Consider the following 14,527-nt stretch of genomic DNA (forward strand, 5'->3'; position numbering starts at 1 on the left):
TAGGCTGATCCATCCTTAATGGAAATGAATAATCCTGCTCAGCCTGCCGAAGCCACAGGCGAAGAGAGCTGGCTTGGGGGGATGTGGGAAGCGATGTGCATCCTGCCCCGGACCAGCTGTGTGACATCGGCCAAGTCACTCTGCCTTGTGAAGCTCAGACTGTTTCCCGGGGAAACAGTGACATAGGAGACCCGGTCAGCGCCCGTCTCTAAATGCCCTGAACACACAGGAACCTGGCAGCATCCTGGGCTTTCCGTTGCCACAGGACCACCCTTGGCCCAAGGACAGGGCAGGCAGGGAGCTTCTGGGAGTCGCCTTCACCCACTGGCCAATAGGAACGGGCACACAAACACCCCTGCCTGGCCCCCTGTCAGACCACAGCTCCGCCGTGGGCCCACGCCTCCTGGGCTGTCTGTGGAGGGAGCCCTGGTCGTCTACTGCGGAAGCCTGCTCGTGAACACGCCCTCCCCTGGTCGTCTACTGCGGAAGCCTGCTCGTGAACACCCCCTCCCTTGCTTCCCTCCTTTCCCCACAACACAATGCCCTAAGTGGTGATTTCTGGAGCACTTCCCAAATGAACTCCCGGCCCTGGCACCCTGTTCTCAACAGAGGTTTCTGCAGAATCCAGCCTTCAGCTGGTGGTTCGGCAACTTCCGGGGGACTCCGGGAGGCGGTGAGCGGCGCGTCCGTGCTTCTACCCCTGCCTCCCGGCCAGACACACGCCACTCATGGCCACGTTCCCGTGAAGGGACAGTGGTATCCCCGGCAGACCCACATCCCTGGCATCACCCCTTCTTCCCCTCCTCTGACTCTCAGGGCATCCCTGCATTCTCTGTGCAGAATCCCAGGCCAACAGGAGCCTAGGCAAAAGGCCAAAGACAAGATTTATGAAAACTCTGTAAGGTTGTGTCCACCGCAGAAGCTCATAATAAGTTGAAGTGGAGGACAGACAATACCAGGCTGATTTACAGCTCCTGGGGTGCAGCCAGCCAATTACTTTTCAGGTGGAATCGCTTAGGCACGAACATATTTCATGGTGATTTCAGGCAGCTCTGAACCTGGAGGGGGGATGGAGCGCGTCCAACTCTGCCCACTGGCTTTCTGACTCAGGGCTTGACACCATGAGTCCTTAGGGAGCAGACGGGGACCTCCAGGGCCCAACTGAGGGACAATGGGGCCTACAAACAGCTCAAAGCTTCCCTTGCAAAAAGTCTTCTAGTCTACGGGTCATCCCTTCAGGAAGCAGGATCCTCCCTCCAGCAGATTCGGGAGAGAAGGAGGATTTCAGCAAAATTCTCCCCACGAGAAGGAGTCTGAACTACTATGTTTCTTCACGGCAATCTTTGGCCAGCTACCAAAAAACTGAAAAAAGTAGCCGACAAAGTTGATAGAAACATGTAGGGGGGGACTGTGCTCCCTGAGAATTTCTTTCTTTTTTTTTTTTTTTAAAGATTTTATTTATTTATTTGACAGAGAGAGATCACAAGTAGGCAGAGAGGCAGGCAGAGAGAGAGAGAGGAGGAAGCAGGCCCCCTGCTGAGCAGAGAGCCCGATGCGGGACTCGATCCCAGGACCCTGAGATCATGACCTGAGCCGAAGGCAGCGGCTTAACCCACTGAGCCACCGAGGCGCCCCCCTGAGAATTTCTTTTAAGAAAAACAAAGTAACTCTAGACATTCCCAGGGGGATTCCATACACCTGTCCCATCCATGGTTTCTGGGGACATTTGGGAAGACAGGTGTCCCACTGCTAGGGTTGTGATAGAAGGGAAGAAGTCACTTCTGGTGGGGAGCCAGTGAGGCAAGATAGGGCCAGGGGGAGTGGGTGGGGATGCCCTGGAGATTTGGGGTACAGAGTGAGGTGCCCAAGACCAGTGCTGGGATGTCAGAGGACCACAGAGGGAAGGAAAGGAGGTTTCTGCTTGACAAGTGATATTGTGGGGAAGAATCCACATTCCCCTTCAAAGTATCTGAGAGACCAATGAAGAGCCGTGTTCCTTTCATTGTTTTCGACTATGGTCTGCACTTCTTGAATGCAAAATCAAGCCGAGACTGGGGCCATGTGCTGCTCTGGTCCATGACGGGTTCACCCTGAATAGGGCAGAGTTAGACCGCACTTCTGGGTTAAGCAATGCTAATCCAGGTAGCGTGGATATTATGAGGCTTAGCATTAGAAAAGGACTGGGTATTTGAGCTTCTTTTAAATAATAGTAAGACAGTGCTACAGACTGAATGTCTGCATCTCCTCCAGACTCTTATATTGAACCCCAAACCCCCTTGTGATGGTATTTGGAAAGGGGGGCTTCCAGAGGTGACTAGGTAATGGGAGTAGAACCCTCATGACTACAATTAGTGTCTTTACAGGGACCCCAGAGGTCCTCTCTTTACAAAGACCCTCTTTTTACAAGAGACCCCCAAGGGGTACCTGCGTGTTTCAGTTGGTTAATTGGCCAACTCTTGATTTAGACTCAGGTCATGGTCTCAGGGTCTTGGGATTAATTTTAAGCCCTGTGTTGGGCTCCATGCTGGGTGTGGAGCCTGCTTAGGATTCTCTCTCTCTCTCTCTCTCTCTTAAAAAGAAAAAAGTCAATACAATTTTAAGGTGCGTTATTAACATACTGTGTGTCTTCAGCCAAGGACAGACCAAATCAGAAGATAAGTGACCAGGATGGAGAACAAGCCTTAAATTCTGAAGGCATAATTCAGTAAAAGAGAGCAGGAGGTGTGCTTTTTTGGTACAAAGGGAAGAATCAGAAGCAATGGATAGAAGACACAGAAGACCATATTCCGATTCTCGATGAGAAAAATTTCCAATAAATGTCTCTTCTCTATGGAAATAAGTGTCTAAATTTCAAAGCCAGATGTACTGGCTGTCTTCTTTTTCTAGAGATATTCAGGTGGAGGCTGGTTGAAAATAATATCTGTCTTCAACTTGGGTGGGGTCTCGGGCACCCCTGGTCCTTGCAATCTCTTATAACCCCCGGAATCACCACCACCTCTAAGAAGTCGGCAGACTCACTTCGGTCAGACTGGCGTGACTCATTCATCACACTACCAACGGGAAGACCACACCACGAATTTCATTTTAGGGACTATATTAAAACCTTCCTTGATTCTATTTATGTCCTCACCTGATCCTAACTAGAGGCAGGGGGTCGTGGACTGCATTTGGCCTAAAGACATGAAAGCACATTATCTCTCCACATCACACCCCTTCCCCAGACAGTTCGGCTTCACTGGCTATACCACAGATTTGCAAAAGTTTTCCCAGTGAATCATGTTTTTCCTTTTTAATTTTAATGAGTTTTGTGCTTTCTTCTTTCAATCAGACAAGTCTTGGTCCCCTCAAAAGCCTCATTCCCATTCGAAGTACACCAAGTTCTAGAACAAAGCCAGTGGACAGGTCTACACCCCCCGACTGACTCGAGGACCAGGGGCGCACTCCTCGGTTAGAGTCCTTGCAGGCAGGCCCAGGGAGCCAGCAGGGAGTGGCAGTGTGGCTCCAGGGAGGGAGGAAGTTCTGGAAGAATAAAGACTCACAGGAGGACCAGCCACCCCGATGCCTGGGTCGCCACGGTTGCCAGGAGAGCCAGGGATCCCGGGTGCCCCTCGGTCCCCCTAGGGAGAAGAAAAATAAGATGATGAGGTCAGTTCTGGGCGGGACAGAGCCAGCACACAGAAGGAATTATGCCCCCTCCCACCGTCTTGCCTGCACTACCCATCAGCGTCTCGCCTGCCACGTGGACTCCGCATGTCCCCCCACGACCCCCAGGCAGCCCATCACCCACCCAGCCCACCGGCATGTGCATATCCAGCAATGCTCATCATGAACCTTTCAAAGCTTACCAGGCCCCAACCTTGATAATGCCTCCAAAAGTGGTTATAACGAGACGGCCCCTCCCATGTGACCACAGTTCCAAATTTTGCTGACCTTTCTCCAGACCTCATCATGCCCCCATCCTGACCTCGTCCCAGATTTGACTACGTACCTGTATTTCAGATCAGGTCCCAAATCACCAATAATTTACCAATAATTTGCCAAGTACCTCTATTTCCCCAGCCTCTTCTCCAGGGTTGGGAGAGGCAAGAATGACTCAGCCATAACCATTCCCTTCGAGCACAGGGGTTGAGAGAGCGTGGGTCTCAGTCCTGTCTTCAACACCCGCTCACAGTGGACTCAAGAAAGGGACGAGTTCCCCGAGCTTTAGTTTTACAAAGGTAGGTAGCCACAATGGCAGCCAGGTCAGAGACGGTGTGTTCATAAAACAAGGATATGTGCTCTGAGTGCCGTCCTGACACAGCCTGGCCCGGCTCTCTCTGTCAGTTAGCCATTGTGGCTGTGGCCCTTCTCCTGCACCTGTCATTCTGGACTTTGATAGGAAGAGCATAAGGGAGGAATGTTTGCCATTTCCTGTAAAAGGAAGTTGAGACTGGATCATACCGTTTCATCCGCAATTTCAAAATCCTCAGCCGCCAGAAACAAGGGCTTGTCCTAACTCACTAGGATCTGAGGTGGACTATGGATAACCGTCATTGACCCGGCAGTGTGTGGATGCTTACACGTTTCTGATGCATCAGTGTGAAAGAGTTGATGAGGACACTGGCCCACACACTATAGTCAATGTTAGACCTGCAGTTTGCAAACTGCTACCTTTCTAATTCCAAAGTAAACCCAGCCCACAACACACAGGGACCAGAACCCACATCAGCTCTGTGTGAGAGACGGCGCACCTGTATGAGGGCAGCTGAACTCAGCCAAGCCTCACGTGCATCGGTGGCTGATCTTGTTCGAGCTATTTAATATCCCTTCGAAGAGTTAATGCCCGTGACAAATGAAAAGAGCTTCAGAAGGTTGCTGTGAAGAACCAGTGAGACACGCACAGCAATCTGATCTCAGGTGGAAATTGACATTGCTAGGCAACAGTTTGCTTATTAAGGTTTAGGTTTCTAAGCATGAAAAACATCTCATTAATCATCAGCTTAACCGCTCACCATCATTTCAATCAGAAAACTTTACATCTGGGCCTTTAAGAAAAGTAATGTTTCTAAGATGATTCGTGTTCCTGCAGTAGGACTTTGGCCTGGATGAGTACCTAAGTCACATACTTGCTCAACCAACCTTGTTGTTTATTTCTTTCTAGCAGCGATAAGGGCTGCTGGACCAAAAGATGTCCATTTCCAACACTCCATGGTGAGTTCTGAAGAGAAATCACGTTCGTGGGAAGTGGGAAGGATGGGGCTTGGGACTCACAAAAGAGATCAACCAGACCCCAAACCTGTCTCTAGCCACAGCATTCCTGGCCGTTATCCTTCCAGACCCACTGTGGCCATGCTTCCTGGGAGCTGGGGCAGCCCTCTGCCTCTCCCCTGCCCCTGTACATAGGCCCCTCTTGAAATTCTCTTTGAAACCCCAGCTGGTACGTTGTGTTTCTTTAGGAATATGGGCTGTGGCTCATTCCGCGAAATACAAGATGCTTGGGGCTGCTAGGAAATCTAATTTGTATGCGGGGGGAAGGCAGGAAGTCTAGAAATAAGACAAATACAGAGAAAAGTGGAATGAGCAGAGGATGAACATGGTCCTCACGGTGCCAGTCACATGCACACTACACTAGTGAGAGGGACACGTGGGAAGATTCCAAAAAGGAAATCAGGGCCCCTTTTTAGGACAATGTCCACCTGAACCTGTAACCCTGGGCAAGTCCCACAACCTCTCTGCTCCTGAAGACTTTCATCAATGAGAATGAAAGAGAACATTCTACCAAACCGTCAGGAATCTTATGAAGACTCATTTCAAAGGAAGATGCTATTTAACATGGAGTATTACAAGTATATTATTATCACTTTATTAGTGGAATTACAAGAGAGAAAACAAACCAAACACACATAAAGGCCAGATGAATCCATACCCTTTGGCATTTAAAAAATATTTAATTCAGATTTCTTACCACTTTCTGTTTTAGCTGGGCTCCCCTCTTCCTCCCAAGGCTGCCTCATGAACACCAGCAAATGCTAACTACCACGAACTAGACCATGTCAACCGTCCATGTTCTAATATCCCAAACACCAACCCATCAAAGAAGACCACCTCAATCATTCAACTTCCATTACCCCACCTCTGCCTGTATTGCTCCCCATTCTCCTCTAGATATTTGTGTAGATCTTCATTAATCTTAACACCCTGTTCTCCCATTGTGTCTGTCTGACCATCTGACTTCAGTGGGAGAATCTTAAAACCGGGAACCATGCATTCATTCATTTATTCATTAATTCAACAAGTATTCTTCAAGTACCTGACTTATTTACTGATTTATTCTTCAAGAATAAGTCAGACCCTATATTGGGTACATTATCAAGACACTTTTTATAAGCTTTATTTGTTTAAATAAATTCTGTGTTTGAGGGTAAATCAATTTTTTACAGAAGAGGAGGCGGGATAGAGGCAGGAGGGAACACTCAGCCCAGCTTGGAATCTGAGTCTCTGCTAGTTCTTTTCTGCAAGGTGGACAGGCCTGGCTCCCTTCCTGTGCTTATGCCCCATTGCGATGTTAACATTTTCCCAGAGAAACAACACTTCACAGCTTAATGGGTTGAGACTTTCAGCAAAGAGCCTCAAGAAAAGAGAAGAAGACCTTAATGCTCTGATTAGGCTCAAGATAAAGAAAGAAATGGGCCCGAGAGCTAGGATCTGTGATACGAAGTCTAGAAAATATTTTGGCTGTAAGACATTCTGGGCCAGTCCAACAGCGTCCAGGGACAAAAGGTGAGTAAGCGTGGGTCATGGAAGGAGACTATCACTTCTTTCTACATGAGCCCTTCAGGAGTTAAATATGCTTTGTTCATTTAAACAGAAAAGGACAGAGGGTCTCAGACAGGTGAAACCCCTTGCTTCAAGTCATCTATTCTGTAGGTCGCTGAATATCCTAACCCCATTCTGTATGAAAACAGAGCCTGTTCATTTTGCTGGAAACAGGTGCCATGCAAGAAAAGGAAAGGTGTCTGTAAGCATCTTCCTGCAGTTGTGAGTAATTAGGAAGTGGGGGTTGCCAATGAAAACCTTCATGTGGTTCCTATCGCAGCAGCTTCCCTTCAGCACCGTGGACAGCACCCGCAGGGAGGAGGCTACTCCCAGGCTCTCTGGTTTCTCTCCGTCCCTCCCTCCTTCCAGCTCAAGAGCAGCCCACTCCTCAACTAAAGACCTCTTGAATTCAAACTTACCTTCCCAATCCCAATTAACTATGGACATCTTTACTTCTAAACCACATTCTAAATTACAAATGTATACGGTGTCAACGCTGGAATGGGTTATCTGTTTCCATGCCTCCCATATTAAAGAAGAGGAAATATTTGGCCAAAGGACAGCATGACTAACCACCCCTGGGTCACCTGAAGTTGACACTAGTTGGTCAGTTGGGCCCCAGGTCGAGGCTCACTGCACTCCTGCCTCTAACATGCTTGCAGGGGTGGATAAGGGCTCTCTAGATCCCCATCTCCATGCTGCAACCCTAAAGCTGACTCCACAGGGTGATTTCATCATAAAGACCACTAATATTTATTAAGCATGAACCTGGGACACCATGAGTTAGACAACTATTTTTATTTTGTATTATATCACTGATTTTCACCCCAAACTCAGCCTGGGAGTTGAATTTACTGAACTCACAAATAGTTATCACAGGGAAAGGGCACTTTAAGGCATTTCCGATGCCCCTTGTCTCCCTTTCCTCTGAGAGGCTGGAGGCTCCCTGTTGGGGAGGAAAGAGAGAGCACAGGAGCACTGCTGATGACACATGGGTCTCACAGCATCACAGGGGGCCTCGGAGACCAGCCTCGGGCTGGCAACGGAGCCACAAGGTCCTCTAGAGTGTGGATTCTGCCTCCCATTCCTCTCCACCGTGCCCACTGCTCCAGGCATATGGGACAATTTTATATGCCACTAAATTCAAGACAAGTTGTTTCTGAGGGTTTGGTTTTTTTCCCCCAGAAAATAGAAAGTTGCCATATATTTACTCAGATCTCTCTGAAATACTCCTGTTTCTTTTGATTATGACCATGAACAACAAAATCACTACCAGGGAGTCACATGAGTGACCATGACCTCAATCAGCACAAGCTTAGGAGGCTTACAGAGGCCAGCTGCCTGAATAGGTGGGGAAACTGGAAGCAAGAAGTTTACCGCAGAAGCAGCCAGCTCTCCTGAAGCCTCAAACTTCTCATTCCGGCTCTTATTGTCAACGAGCCTTTTACATACAATCTTAAAAACCAACACCCTCTGTGGCTATGTTGTTGGGATCCCAAAGATACAGCTCTAGCATAAAAACAGTAAACACTCCTACTATTAAGTGGATGGGGACAGGGTTTGGGATAAAGCGTCCTGTAATAGCAGCATCTATGGTTTCCAGACGCGCCGTATCCTGACTAGCGCAGCTGGGAGGGGTGGGAATGCGCCACTGGAAAGTGCTGACTCGGCAAGTGGCTGGGGGGTGGCAGGCAAGGGCACTAAAGACAGACAAGACGAATTTTTAAAATGTGTTTTCATAAATACACGCAAGTAGGCAAAAGTAATATAATGATACAACATTTGAATGCGATTTTGAATATGCATATTAAATTAAAGCAAAAAAATACAGAAGCATTCCAATGTAGATCATTGATGGACTGACACATGCTTACGTTCAAGCATCGGAGTTGATCAAATCACAGTTCGTGGGATGTGGGTGCGTCCACAGTACATGCTCATCTCAGAGCACAGTCCACTTCCTGCCTCAATGTCTCCTCCCCGGGTAGGACCCCTCCGGGAAGCTCCTTCCTCACTCCTTCCCCTTCTAATTGCTGCATACACTGTAAAATCAGGACAAACATCACCTCCTCCAAGAAGCCTTCCACGGTCAAACCAGGCTGGGCTGGGGAGGGTTCTCCAAGCTTTCTTGTGCCTCAAGCTTCCCTCTACCCTAGCACCTGCCTGCTTCTGCCTACTCGTTTATCTGCCTTTCCCTCCGATCCCTGAGGATCCCCTGGGAACATGTCCCATGCATCACTGTTGGCCCACGGCCCACTGCAAGAGCTGACACATGGCAGCCTAGTGGACGGGCCGCAGACACAATCATAAATGCTCTCGCAGGTGATCAGAGCATCAATGAGTCAATGAGAGAACCACTCAGTATAAAGAAAACTTCAGGGAAGTGTTCCTAGTCCCTCAGGAAAGCTCTTCTAAAAACAGTCCCTCCTGGGGGCTCCTGGGTGGCTCAGTCAGTTAAGTGTCTGCCTTTGGCTCAGGTCATGATCCCGGGGTCCTGGGATCCAGCCCCATGTCAAGCTCCCCGCTCAGCAGGGAGTCTGCTTCTCCCTCTCCCTCTGACCCTCCCCACTTTTCATGCATTCTCTCTCTCAAATGAGTAATTTTTTTTAATCTAAAAAAAAATAATAATAAAAGCACAGTCCCTCCTGGGCCAAGTCAGCTTTTCTGAGTAATGGTTTTAAGTGAATTGAGGACGAGCTGGCGGATATTTACCAAAGCTTCCCGCTTTCACCCCGGGCACACAGCTAGCCCACAAACCCAGCTTCCCCTGCGTTCAGTGTCATGAGGTTGGGGGAAATGAATTACCACTTCCAGGTCTGGCCCACAGAGTCTGTCCACTGTCTTTCCCTCATTTTCCGTTGTACACCGAGGACTCGTAGCAGACTCAGGTCCTACATGGCGGGAGAGTCACCGGGCCAAGGATCGTGGGTCTCTGAATGGCTGTGTGGGCACAAGCTCCCCACCCATCACGACTCCCAGTAGGCTTACTGGGAATGACATGGAAAGGTTTAGTGTGTGAAGCGTCTAAAATTTGGGGATCATCTGTTACTACGATTAGATTAAAAACACAAAACTGCTTAGATCTATTGCTCTGCCAGTTGAAGACCAGTGTCTTCTGCAACTTCATTTGCCAGCAAGCATTTATTAGGCACCAACTGTATGGCAAGGACTTCAGTATCACCAGTATCGGGAGCCCTAGCGTCTTTAGCGAAGTGAGATGTGATAAACTACAGAATGAGGAAGTGGACTGAGGTGGGAGATGTACTTCACGATGAAACTGGGCCAGTCCCTTTGCCGGGCAACCCATGACAAGACATCACGACTTGCCTGGATACACACTCACCTTGATTCCTAGTGGCCCAGGTAATCCAGGTGGTCCACGCAGCCCCTGGGGAGATGATGGATGCAAAGACAACTATGAGACCACGAACAAACGAGCATTTACCCATCCACCACCAGCCAAGCTGTGTGCGCCCTACGCTGTGTGCCCGAGGGAGACGAGGGTCTCACCAGGGGCTGTTGTTTATGAAGGAAAGCCCAGTTTTTGAGCTACAAGTCACCTGTGTGTGAACTCTGCCTCAGCTGCCTACAGCCTCTGTGTGACCCTGAGCAAATCCCGGCCCCTCTCAGCTTGCTTTCCCACTTAAGGTCTTCTTCTACAGGTTCCCGCAAGTACGGGAGGGCCAGTCTTCAAAGGTGAGCTCATGGATTCCAAAGTCTGGTCTCTTTCCCATTTCCCATGATATCAAGACCTGAGGGAACCAATGAGAAGAGTCTCCAACTTTAGGCTGAAAGGTTTTGCTTGATGCAAACATGTGGCCAGATTTTTAAAAAATCACAATTCTGCATTCGGATATATTGGCTGAAACCCAGAGTGAAGAAAGGGAGGGTCCAGTCCCTTGTGAGTTCACAGCCAAGTACTATGATTTTGGCAAGTGAACCTCATATTCCTCACCAATAATACGGGGTTGATAATACCACCTTGGTCTGAATTCTTGTTTCACTCCCAAATTTGTATGTGAAATCCTAAGGCCCAAGTGAAGGTATTAGGAGGGGAGGCTTTTGTGAATGGGATTCCTGTCCTTGTAAGAGAGACCCCTCACCCTTCCATCATGTGAGGACACTGGGAAGTGGGCACTCTGGAACTGAAAACGAGGCCTTCCCCTGAACCTGACCACGTGGACATCCTGAACTTGGACTTCCAGACTCCATGACTGTGAGAACTAAGTTCCTGTTGTTTAGAGACACTAATTTATGGTATTTTGTTATAGTCGCCTGAAGAGACTGAAAAAAGAAGTACTCACTTCTCAGGGCAGTTGTGAGAGTAAAGGTATGGTGCTGAGTGCCTGATAACCATAGTTAATGTATTAAACCCTCACTGAGTGCCACATTCTATGGATTTATGCTATTTCTCTCACTTAATACTTATGAGACCAGTCAGTCTCTCTCTCTCCATCTCCCCCCATCCCTTTTCTTTCCTTTTCTACTTTTAGCCTGGTCAAATGGACACAGAAACTTCTGGACCGGACACTTACCGGCTCTCCATCCTTTCCCTGTCCAGGTGTCCCAGGAAGGCCAGGAGCGCCAGGATCCCCCCTGGGACCAGCTGGTCCTGAACGCCCTTCTTCACCTGCTGCGCCCTGGAAAGAAAAAAGGACAGTTTCCAGGACCAGTGACATGCAGAAGGCAAGCTTCTTAATGGCTACCCGGCCTGTAGGGGGATGGTAGGCTTCTGGCAATAGTCTACGCTACATGACATATATGATAAGTTGGATTGGGTCCCCCGAATGTGGGTGCTGAAGTCCTAATCCCCCACACCTCCGTTGAGAAACAGGATCTTTGCGGGTGAAACTCGTTGCTAGGCTGAGGTGATGTGGAGGAGGGTGGCCGTTGATCCAGTATGACCAGCGTCCTTGTTAAGAAGGGGATATTTTGGACACAGGCAAGCACAGAGGGAAGACAGTGCGAAGACACGGGGCGGGGCAGCCATCAATAAACCGAGAGAGGGTTCTGGAAGGGCTGCTTCCCTCATGGCCCCCAGAGGAAGCAGCCCAGCTGACACTTGGGTTGAGGACTTCCCGATGTGGTAAGAATGGCCAGGCAATGCATTTCTGGTTTAAGCCACACCACCAGTGATATTTGTCACAGCAGACTTGGCAAGCTGATACAAGGCAGAACTTGGGAATGGACAGGACATCAGTGCTTTATAGTCCATTTGTCTACCCAGGGCAGGAAAGCATCGGGTGCATGCCTTGTGGGAGGTCCTCCCATTTCTGCTTGAATTCCTCCAAGAGCAGGGAGCTCACCACCTTGCTAGGCCTCATTCCTTTTTCGGGCAGCCCTGTTACACCCTGTTTCTTTACATTCGGCCAAGAGTGCCCTTTCTGAAACTGTCCAGACATGTGACACTCTGCCATGGAGTTCCGTGGACAGAATCTAACCCCTCTTCCCAGTGTGGGCCTCCAGCATCAGGAGCAGAGCTCAGGGCTCTGAAGTAGGGAAAGAAGTAGGGAAAGGGCTTCTAGGACCTGGGGAGGGAGGGAGCTGGGCTTGGAGCCTGGTCTCAGCAAATGCTCACCATTTGGACCACAAAGTCTAGAGCTCCCTGTGGTAGCTCTGGCTTTGGGGCTTGGGAGGAACAACATGAGCCACAGGGGTTCCTCCTTCCGGGCAAGTCTCCCTGGGGCTGAGCTGAGACATGAATGACCACAGACATTCCTTGCTGGAAAGAAGGTGCGGTAAGGAGAAGGGTTGCCCAGCAAGGGCCCCTCTCTGGAGGCCTAGGGCAGGATAGGCTTCCCGGAGCCTCAGACCAGCCACCCGACACTGGGAGGGACAGAACGAATGTGTCCTGGCAGCTGGGCTTCTGACCAGTTTGCAGAGCACCCTGGGTTCCCCTCCCCACGCAGCCCTGCGTCTGAGCTCTGCCCTGGCGCCTGCGAGCGAAGGAGAGGTGTCTGGCTCCCTCTAGCGGTGGATGAGCCAACAGCTCCCTGATTGCCTCTTGGCTCTCCATGGGACCTCCAGCATCTCGGTCACCCCCTTCTAAGGTCGTCAGTGCCCTACTTACTGTGTGTCCAGAATAGAGCGCAATCGTCAGACGCGGTTTAATCCAGGCAGAGCAGATGGGCCGGGGTTATTTTTTCCCCTGGCTTCATCTGGCTGCTCTGCTCTTATTACTGTAATCTACGATGGCATTATCTTCTTTCAAAACAAAAATTAGCACCTGCACCACATAAGGGTTATTATTGGGCTTATCGTCGACCAGCACGCCAAAAACCCCTCAAGATATGTCCTAGAGGCTGGCTGGTCGTTTCCCTCCGTGCCGCACCGTTTTCCTCTGAGACGTGTATTTTAAAACCCAGCCTCCCTGCCGAAATGCAAATGTACCATCTATTCTTGTTAAATTCTGCCAAAATAGAAAGGACAAAATGATCTCTCCTCGGAAAGGTTCTGGCTAAAGTGGACTTGAAAGGATTCCTGTCAGGACGCTGAGGCACTGGCACTTAAAGGGGCGGCTGCGGACCATCGGCCAGGTAGAGGACGTCCAGGGACGGGACCCTGCTCACGGGGAGTGACGGGGGCACAGGGCAGCGGATCTCCTCCCCGGCCCTGTGCTGAGCCCTCTGATGGGTCAGTTCTGCACAACTTGTCACTGACGTGTCATCATGTCCTCGTGTTACAGATGAGAAAGTCCCAGAGCGCAGACGGCAGACATCTCTACCCTGGCACACTGATGTTTGCCGGGATTGTAGTGGGGGGCCGCTGTCCTGCGAGTGTGGGATTGTTGGCAGAATCCCGGGTTCTACCCACTGGAGCCCGTAGCAGGCCCTCAGCAATAAACCCCAGAGGTACTTTGTAAAATGCAGCTGAAACACGCTTTCGAAAGGCTGGGGACCTTCCTCTTTTGACTCTGGGGTGTTGGTGTCTCTGGGGACACCATGACTCTCTTCCTTCTAATAAATGAAACTCTTTCTCAAACTTGGGAAGGCTTCAGGGTGCACACAGAGGTGTGGGACAGATACGCTTGTGTACCGCATCGAGAGTAAGTGGGGTTTGGGGTCAGGCCCTGCTATGAAAGGTGGGGCAAGTCACGCCCTCCCCCAGAGCCTCCTGGAGCCCCCATCTGTTCCCTAGGGATCTGTCTGACTCGGGCCTGCTGGGAGCCTGCGAGACGTAGCTGCACGGCCTTCTCTCTCCTCTACATAGAAAGCTCCCTCAGGCCCCGGTGCTCGAACTAGACCTAAGTGGCTCGGCTTCTGCCTCCAGGGTTTCTCAAGAAGCTGAGAACAGGTGTCACATGCTGACAACAGCCACGTCTTACCTTCTCTCCGCGCTCCCCGTCTTTCCCAGGGGGCCCTCTGATGCCGGGGGAGCCCTGAAAAACAGGTTATGCTCATGGTAAAGTTCAAGACAGCCCATGGCCCCCAGACAAGGGTGAGCATACACCCTCATAGCCAAGGCTACACGTCTGTCCCTATGGGCTCCCCATCGCTGATTTAATTCCCCAGGATTTAGCCCTCTCCTCTCCGCCTCCCCATAGAGCCCCTCCCCATCTGCTCACTCGCCCCTGCACCAAGCCTGTGCTGCCTAGAGGTCTGCCCTCCCCAGGGCTCTGGTTCTCAGAGGGTAGGCACTGGCCTCCGCTGGACATGAGGGAGGATGAGGGTGACCTTGATGTTGCCTGCGGCTTGACTTGGAGCCCAGGCTTAAGTGCAAGTGGTCCAGGGAC

At 50.2% G+C, this 14,527-nt stretch overlaps 1 protein-coding gene across 1 annotated transcript in view; it reads right to left on the minus strand.

Annotated features, from left to right (window-relative positions):
* Nucleotides 1-14,527, minus strand: part of COL22A1 (collagen type XXII alpha 1 chain) — a 234,856-nt gene that overhangs the window by 68,794 nt on the left and 151,535 nt on the right. Inside the window, exons 37-40 of the mRNA XM_032316558.1 lie at nt 14,120-14,173; nt 11,331-11,435; nt 10,139-10,183; nt 3,540-3,617 (exon numbers count right to left, since the gene is read on the minus strand). Of these exons, the coding sequence (XP_032172449.1) occupies nt 3,540-3,617; nt 10,139-10,183; nt 11,331-11,435; nt 14,120-14,173 (282 nt within the window). The remainder of the gene's footprint in view (nt 1-3,539; nt 3,618-10,138; nt 10,184-11,330; nt 11,436-14,119; nt 14,174-14,527) is intronic.

Source organism: Mustela erminea, chromosome 16 (genome assembly GCF_009829155.1).
Source record: "Mustela erminea isolate mMusErm1 chromosome 16, mMusErm1.Pri, whole genome shotgun sequence".
Lineage (NCBI taxonomy): Eukaryota > Metazoa > Chordata > Mammalia > Carnivora > Mustelidae > Mustela > Mustela erminea.